Genomic DNA, 8609 nt, shown 5'->3' on the forward strand with positions numbered 1-8609 from the left:
AGACTCCAACTCAAAAAAAAAAAAAAAAAAAAAGAACTCAGAACCAGGAAGGAGTGAGTTCAGGGCCACTTAAGCTTGTCACCTTGTGTACACCCACCACTTCTCTCCCCTAAGCCCTGGTCTGGGAGCTATGTCAAGGGCCTATCATCCCCCTATGTATTGTCTCACCACAGGCCTCCAGGTGTGTGTCTCCAGTGCAAAGAGATAGTCGCACCAAGCCTGGGAGCGGGGACAGGACCCTGTCCTGCCCTGGCTCTACCCCAGCACCCCCTCCCCACCTCCCTGCCACACACACACACACGCCAGCATCCTTCCAGGTCCATGTACTGTTAGCATTCTCTTAGGGTTTTCTTTTCCTTCTTCATCCAGTCGAAATGGCTACGCTCTGGCCCAGGTCATGGACACTGACATTTATGTGAATCCCAAGACCTACACTGGGGTATGTATGATTGCCCTCTTTTGTCCTGCCTCACCCCAAAGAGAAAATGTTGGGGTTTTTTTTAAGACAATAAAAACACTTCTGCGACCTAAGCCCAGTCTCCCTGTTACAGGTCCAGGACATTCAGGGGATTAAGATCGTTACCTACTGTTCCCCTCTCTACTTTGCCAACTCTGAGATATTCAGGCAAAAGGTCATTGCCAAGGTAAGGCTCCATCTCTCATGACCAGAAGGGCTAGACAAAGAGTGGCCAGAAGACGGAAGCAGAAAGGGGCTGGGAGCCGAGAGCAGACCACCTTTGTGGAGGGTGGAGGTCAAGATTGCAGTTGGCTCTCCCCCTACAGACGGGTATGGACCCCCAGAAAGTATTACTAGCCAAGCAGAAATACCTCAAGAAGCAGGAGAAGAGGAGAACAATGCCCACACAGCAGAGGAAGTCTCTATTCATGAAAACCAAGGTAAACTGAGGCTGGGAATGGCACCCATGCCCTGCTCCCCTGCCTATTCCGATATTGTCCCATGGTATCCATGACAACCCTGGGAGCCCACCTTCCACCTGAAAGGCAAAAACTAAAAGTCTCTAGGATCATATCCTAGTAGCTACCAGGTGTTCTTGGACGAGCACCCAGGGTAACCACTGAACTCCCACGGCCCTCTGCATTTTCTGGCAAAGATAGGACATGGCCTATCTATCTTATAAACAACCCCAGATAGGGAGCAGCAGTGAACTTCCTGGGATACCCAGCCAACTCAGAGCTAGCAAGACTGGGGTGAGTGTGTAGGTTCTGGGGAAAATCAGGCAGGCATAGACAAATGCAAAAAGGGACTCAGTGTCTCCAGGGGGGCTTCCTCCTAGAGCAGAGCAGGCTGAGGCCTCAGTACCTCTCTCAGAATGGTCCTCTGACTTCATCTGGGTTGTAGGAGACCAAGCTGGCAGGCCCCGCCTCAGGGAGGGGCTTTGGCTTTGGGGGGGCAGGATTCACTACCACCAAGTAGAGTTACTCCTCTCCACCCACACCCTCCGTGCCCCTTGCCTCAGCCACAGCGAAGTCTGACCCAGTTTGGTGGTCCCTGACTCTGCCCCTCACCCCCACCCCCTTCAGACTGTCTCCCTGCAGGAACTCCAGCAGGACTTCGAGAACGCCTCCCCGACCGATCCCAATAACAACCAGACGCCGGCTAATGGCGCCAGTGTGTCCTACATCACCTTCAGTCCCGACACCGCCTCAACTACCCAGTGTGAGCCGCCAGCCTCTGCTGAGGCCCCCGGTGAGCCCTGTGACACGCTGGCCAGTGTCCCGCCCTTCATTACCTTCCACACCCTCATTCTCGACATGAGTGGGGTCAGCTTTGTGGACCTGATGGGCATCAAAGCCCTAGCCAAGGTGAGGCCCTTGGGGAGAGGGAGCACCGCCCCAGGCACGCCCTGCTCTCCTGCACCCCCTTTCCCAGAAGCCTTCATTTCAGACAAGCTAAGGGAGGATCTTGCCACGGAGGTTAAGGGCTCCCAAGGATCCCTCCTTCCCCGACATGTGACCAGGACAGAATGCTCTCTGAAGAGCAGGCCCAGATAGCCCGTGACAGTGAGTGGTTGGAGCCGGCTACCAGAGCTTCAGGCCCCGGTGTTCCACACCCCCAGCAGTGGCCACCCCAATTCCCTCTTAAGCCACCAGGAACCCATCCAGGGTCCTCTGAGGAGAGTCCAGTTTGGCCACCGGTGCGTGCCCCATCCTGTACTCATCGACCAACCCAGGAGAGATGAAGAAATAACATTATTGTCCTACACCCTAGGGCCAAACAGGCAGCCCACCAGATACCGTGGATGAATGTATCCATCTGATGTGTTTTCAGCAGCCACCTCCCATGACAGGGAATCAGGAAACCTCAGAACTACCTCAGACAGAGGCAAATCAGGGGAACAGAGGGGCACAGAGAACATACAGGCTGATGTCACCATCAGCTGGGTTCAGAGAAGGCCCCGGCCCCAGTCTTGGGCCTCAGCCCGCTTCCCTAGCCTGGATCTGGAGTCCAGTCTGGCCTTGGTTGAAGCCCTACTCTCTGAGCCTTGGTCCTCCCCTGTGGCTTCTGCCTGAAGCCACAAAGTCTGGAAAAAGGTGGAGTCTGGGAATCTAAGCTACTGAAAGATCGGGCCCCATAAGAAGAGGCCATAGTGCCTTTAAGTGCCCTGCACGTTGGCAAAACCCCATTTCCGCCCTGCTTCCCAGAGCAGCCGGCAGCCGACACTCCAGGGAGAAGTGGTGTGCTTTGCTGCTATTTTTATCTTAGGCTGTGAGGGCTCTCAGGGTTGCTTGTTTGTTTGGCTTCCCCTCTGAAGTACGTTCTGCGAGTCGCTTTTGAGACCCACTCAGGACATTCCTTTCCCTTTGTCTCCCTACCCCAACACGTCTAGCTAAGCTCCACCTACGGGAAGATTGGTGTGAAGGTCTTCTTGGTGAACATCCATGGTAAGAGGAGGACGACATTTAGGGTCTGAAAGGCTAGCCAGAGGGTGAGGTCTGAATAGTGAGGAGGTGGAAATAAAAGCACCCAAATTTCCCCCCAACCCTCTGCCTGCTCTTGAGAGCCCTAGATACAAGTCCTAAGAGCCTGGGTAGACTGTGGAAACCTCCTAGGGGACTCAGCAACAGAGGGTGGAGGGAGCCATGGAATTGAGAAAGGGCAGCTAGGATTCGAATCTGCCCTGAAACTAACTTGCCATGTTTCCCTGGCCAAGTCATTTTATCTGTCAAGGGATTCATTTCTACCTACGTAAAATGAGGGGGTTGATGAGAAGAATCTGGGGATCGTCTCCAAATCAGAAAGTCCGTGAATCTATATAGGCATAGAGTACACATGTACCCTGACCACCCAGAGGACATGCAGATATGCAGCTTTACAGGCACACAGTCTCCAAAGGCTGCATATGCATAGACGTAAAGCCTTGGCCACAGAGCAGCGGACTCTTATGTCTTTAGCTCACGTGCAAAATACAGGGATGTCGAAACAAGTGCAAACAGACACACAAGAGACTGAAGGGCACATGCACACCCAGCTCCCTGCAAAGGGTCAGATCCCTTCCAGCAGAGCTGAATGTCCCAAGTTCTGTGGAGACTCCACTCAGGGAGGGAATGTGCAATAGCAAGGATTTGCTATGGTGCATTCCATAGTCAGAATCAGCAGAATCCTTCTGCCCTCACTGAAAATGCCCCCAGGAAACCATCTCCAGGATTTGGTAAGAGTAAGAGGTCTGCCACATATTGGAGGTTATAGAAAATATCTGGGAAAACAAGAGGAAAGATGGGCCTTTTAAAAGGGCTAGAATTGGCAGCGGCCTCAGGGATGGCGAATGGCCACAAAGTATCAACTCATTAAATCAAACTGCTTCCTTCTGCCCTGGGTTGAAAGTTCAGCATCCTCAAGCTCCTGTTGCCCTCTGCCGTCCAGAACTGACATTGCAATGCCAGGGCCCGCAGTGGCAAGAGCTCAGACCTCTGGCCTCTCTCTCCTTCTCCCCCTGCTCTGGTTGCACCATCCTCCCCACCACTAGCTCCAACCCACAATGGCTGTTATCTTTCTGAAGGTGATCTCTCCTCCTTCCAGCCCAGGTGTACAACGACATCAGCCATGGAGGCGTCTTTGAGGATGGGAGTCTAGAGTGCAACCACGTCTTTCCCAGCATTCACGATGCTGTCCTCTTTGCCCAAGCAAATGCCCGAGAAGCTGTGGCCCGAGGACGCAACTTCCAAGGAGTAAGGTCCCTGCATCTGGGGAATCCTAGGCTCCAGGCTAGTGAAGTAACAGGATCAAGGGGCATTAGAAAAAACACAGAAGAACGTTTGGGTTCTGGCACCAATGCTGCCGTTTAGTTTCCTTATCTGTAGAATGGCACTGTTAACTAACATTATCTACCTCACAGCATTTTTCTTTTGTCTTTTTGGGGGGATTCAATGATAAGTATGTCTTTTATGTCACTTGAAAGCACTTTGTGTGTTATACAAATATCAATATTCATTTCCTGATCACACAAATACTCAAAGCATAGTATGGTATGCCCACTGTTCTGCCGTTGCTCCCCTGCCTCCTTCTCCTTATTCTAAAGGGGGTTTTGGGGAAGGGAGTGGAGGAGAGTAATTCTCCTGTTTTAATTTGGCAACGCTTGGAGATTTAAGGCTGGAAATGGATGAAGAGGCTGGCTCCAGGTTTTGTCTCGTCATCTCAACATGTAATTTACTAGCGCAATAAATGGTATGCAAATGAGAAACAGATAACAATGTCTAGGACTCCAGAAAGCTGAGGAGTTAGAAAAAGCCCAGTCTACTGGGGTCCCAGTTCTCCCTAGCCACCTCTCACTCTCCCCCACAGGGCACCCTCCCAGCTCAGCACCTGCCCTTGGCCTCAGTAAAAGCCTCCTCTGCCCTCTTCTATGGGTCTTCCATGGGTCCTAAGAAAGGCTCTTCTGGCCCTGGAGCAAAGCCTTGCTCTTTGCCTTAAGGGACTTGGTGAAGATGAAGCCATCTGTTCCAAGTGCTGAAAGACAACCCAGGAAAACACAGGGCCTTGGCTCCCACCCTTCATCCTTGGAGGGAAACTGAGGGAACAACAGGCTTTCCTGCTTGGTGAACCTTGTCCAGAGGACAAATTTTCATTATTTGTTATTGCACTAATAACATCCAGTTATTACCATTTATATAAATAATGTATTATTCATATGTTAATAAGTAATGTATATAATGTGTAATATAGTGCATAGCGGCACACTACAAAATATATTCATGTATATAAATTACACACACACCTATTCAACAGCATAGTGAGGAGCAAAGCCAGCAGAGTAAGTTTGATTATCTTACTTTCATAGATAAGGAAACAGATTCCCAGAGAGAGAAAGGAATTCCCCAAGGTCAGGCGGCTAGCCAATTGTCTTTGTGAGATAAACCTTCTGTGCTGTAAAAGCCCCCAGAAAGAGGGAAGATCTTGATGCACACATGTCTGGTGTAAGGGAACACCACAGCGGGGCTATATTTTGAGAGGAAGGTGAGAGAAGGCGCAAGAGGATGAATTATGTGACAGGAAATGTGGCACCCACCCAGAGCCGACCATGTGTCCTTCTTCCTGCCACCATGTACCTACTGTGCTATTCAGTCCCTAGAACTCATTCTGTACCATCTTCTCCCCCTCCAGGCTCCAAGGGACTCTGAGCTCTCCTTGTATGATTCGGAGGAGGACAGCCCCAGCTACTGGGACTTAGAGCAGGTGAGCTGGGGAACGAGGCTGCGAGGGAGGGAGGGTGGTGAGGAGGGGAAAGAAGGAGACTCTCTCAAATATAAGACGTTCTCTGGGCTCTCTCACCTCCAGCCCAAGCAGTCACCCTGAAGCCAACAAAGTTTCATGCTCATCTTCCGTTTAATATCAGATCTTAATTCTTCTCACTCTCTGAAAGGCATTGTGGGGGAAGGGAGAATCAGTGGACCAAGTCCTTGACGACAGATGGCTAATCTTACTCTCTAGCGTGTCAACCACATGACCTTGGACAACCACATCACATTGCTGGGTATCAGTTTTTATCTTCTGTAAAATAGAGAAATATGGGTAATACCTGCCCCATGCACCACAGATTATCAGTGGGAAAGTCATTTGTTCTTTCATTAATACAGCAGGTATATCTGGTCATCTGACACAGTTGCAGGATGGGCATACAGCAGTGAACAAGACAAAGACCTCTGCCATCAGGAAACTTATATTCTGGCAGAATCAGATGAATTATCAGGTTGCAAATGAATTATTATTGCATATAAACAGGCTTTAGAAACCAAAAGCTATGCAGATATGAGGGGTTATTATCCCCATAGAGCCCATGAAAATTAGCACCACCCCAATGCCCTTAATTAAAGGAAACCAGATGACTAGGTTTAGAGAAACTTAGCTTTGGGTCTATGAGAAATAGCATCCCTCAGCCAGACACAGTGGTACATGCCAATAGTCTCAGCTACTCGGGAGGCCAAGGCAAGAGGATTGCTTGAGACCAGAAGTTCGAATCCGGCCTGGGCAATAAAGCAAGACTCCATCTCTTATTAGAAAGAAAAAGGAGGAGGAGGAGGAGAAAAAGAGGGAAGGAAGGAAGAGAGGGAGGGAGGAAGAAAGAGAAGGAAGGAAAAGGAAAAGAAAAACAAGGATAACAGAGAGAAAGAAAGAAAAGGAGAGAGAAGGAGAGCTAGCATCTCTTTTTGCCTCTTCCCACTCTTTTTGAGATTGAGTGCCATGGTTCCTCTGAATACATCTCTCAAAGTGCTGATGGCAGGTGGGAGACATTAGAAAATATAGCTGGAGCCACAAAGACTTGGCAGACTGGCTTCTGTGCCCTCTTGGAATTCCCAGCACATTTCAAAAGACCTGGATAGGACTAAAATAGCTTATCAAAGTGAGAGAGGACTTTAGAGCTTGCCTAGTTTCAACCCTCATTTTACCTAATGAAAAAAGTGAAGCTAAAAGGAGAGGGACATGTGGAAGGTCATACAGTGCTCGCAAGGCAATTCACAATTAGCTTCCAGCACCTGCTCCTGTCACACTGGACCAGTTCATTTCTTAGGCTAACCCTGCCTCTCCCCTGTTTACACACACACACACACACACACACACACACACACACACACACACACACACACACACACACACACACGATGCCTCTTTCTGGCCAGAGTTTCACGGGGTTGCCTCTTGGTTGCACCCACTCTGACCCTCACAGGTCTAACACTCTCCCTTCCCCTCCCCCTTCCTTCCTGTGGTCTCTGCAGGAAATGTTTGGGAGCATGTTTCACGCAGAGACCCTAACCGCCCTGTGAGGACCCAGCCAGTCCTCATGCTGTCTCCGGAGTACCTGGCTTCCACGAAGGATGAGCCCAGGATCACAGGGAGTAACTGGTAGAGGAGAATGCAGCCTCCAGGACTCCGGTTACTCTCTCCCCTCCTCCTCCTCTCTTCCTCCCTCCCTCCCTCCCTGCATCTCTAGAGAGAGCTTCTCTGCAGCAGGGAGAGCCTGCTCTTACAGGAGTAAGAGTCCAGCGAGCCCACCCATCACCTCTCCTGACCCTCAGGCCCTGGTTGGCAATGAGCAAGCCTCCTCACTCCACCTACCCACCCGTGCTCTGCCCATGGCAGTTGATGGACACCTTGACTCCAAGACTTTAAGAGTGAGCCAAGAACAGAAGGACAAGTACAACTGTGTTGACCTGGTGTGCATGCTTCAAAGTCCTAGGGCCCTCATGGCTTGGTGTCAGATGGTATCAGGCTGTCATAGGACACAGGGATAAACTTGTCTCCTCCAGCTGCCCCAACTCTGTCCCTGGCAGCTCTCCAGTCAGGGACACGTGCTCCCACACCCAGGAGTCTGTCTGTCTTGATGACTGTGTGTGCTTCCTCTTCATCCCAAGGCTACCCAGATCTTCACTGCTGTCAACATATCAGACTCTAACCTGGGTCATGTCCAGGACCCTCAAGGCCACCAGAGCTACCTCCCCAAGGGCATCCCACCAACTAAGGTACTGCCTCAGCCTCCTGAAACACCACTCCCCATGCCCTCAGGAGCTGCTCCCTTTTACTTGAGTCTGGATAGGAATCCAAAAAGAGGGGAGAGGTAGCTGGCAGAATCTTCTGGCAGCCTAGCAATAGATACCAGTTATTCTGCACAAAAACTTTTAGAAATCCCTCTTTGTACTAGAGACTCGGAGGGAGAAAGGGTGCTAGTACCAAACGGGTGGGAGCTGGGCCCTGACCGTCCCTTCTGACCTCATGGTCCATCAGGGAAGTGCCTCCCCTCAGGAAATCTGCCTTGTCCTTCTATACTAGGCAAAGAGCCAATCATTTTAACTCTCCCTTATCAGCTTGTGGCCCAGAATCATGACAGGGTCCTTCTGCCAGGCAAGAGAGGAAGTCTTCCAGGGATTAGCTGCATCCTGTAACTGGGCGCCGATGTAGAGAAGGGCTGATCCATATTGGGTCTCCCTCCACGGGGATTTCTTAACGATCTTAAGATCTGATGCCATCTTCTTCTAAGAAAGATGAAAATAGAGGTTAAGTTCTCCATACACACACACACACACACACACACACACACACACACACACACATACACACACACATATACATATACATATATATGTATATATATGGAGGT

At 50.4% G+C, this 8609-nt stretch overlaps 1 protein-coding gene across 1 annotated transcript in view; it reads left to right on the forward strand.

The window, feature by feature from the left end:
- Positions 1–8249, forward strand: part of SLC26A9 (solute carrier family 26 member 9) — a 20285-nt gene extending 12036 nt beyond the window's left edge. The window contains exons 13-20 of the mRNA XM_008064000.1: positions 370–439; positions 552–644; positions 784–897; positions 1543–1824; positions 2850–2904; positions 4040–4188; positions 5621–5692; positions 7231–8249. Coding sequence (XP_008062191.1) covers positions 370–439; positions 552–644; positions 784–897; positions 1543–1824; positions 2850–2904; positions 4040–4188; positions 5621–5692; positions 7231–7278 — 883 coding nt within the window. The 3' untranslated portion in view covers positions 7279–8249. The remainder of the gene's footprint in view (positions 1–369; positions 440–551; positions 645–783; positions 898–1542; positions 1825–2849; positions 2905–4039; positions 4189–5620; positions 5693–7230) is intronic.
- The last annotated feature ends 360 nt before the right edge of the window (positions 8250–8609 follow it).

The sequence above is a fragment of the Carlito syrichta genome, unplaced genomic scaffold, assembly GCF_000164805.1.
Source record: "Carlito syrichta isolate Samal-C Ts95f unplaced genomic scaffold, Tarsius_syrichta-2.0.1 Scaffold100611, whole genome shotgun sequence".
Taxonomy (NCBI): domain Eukaryota; kingdom Metazoa; phylum Chordata; class Mammalia; order Primates; family Tarsiidae; genus Carlito; species Carlito syrichta.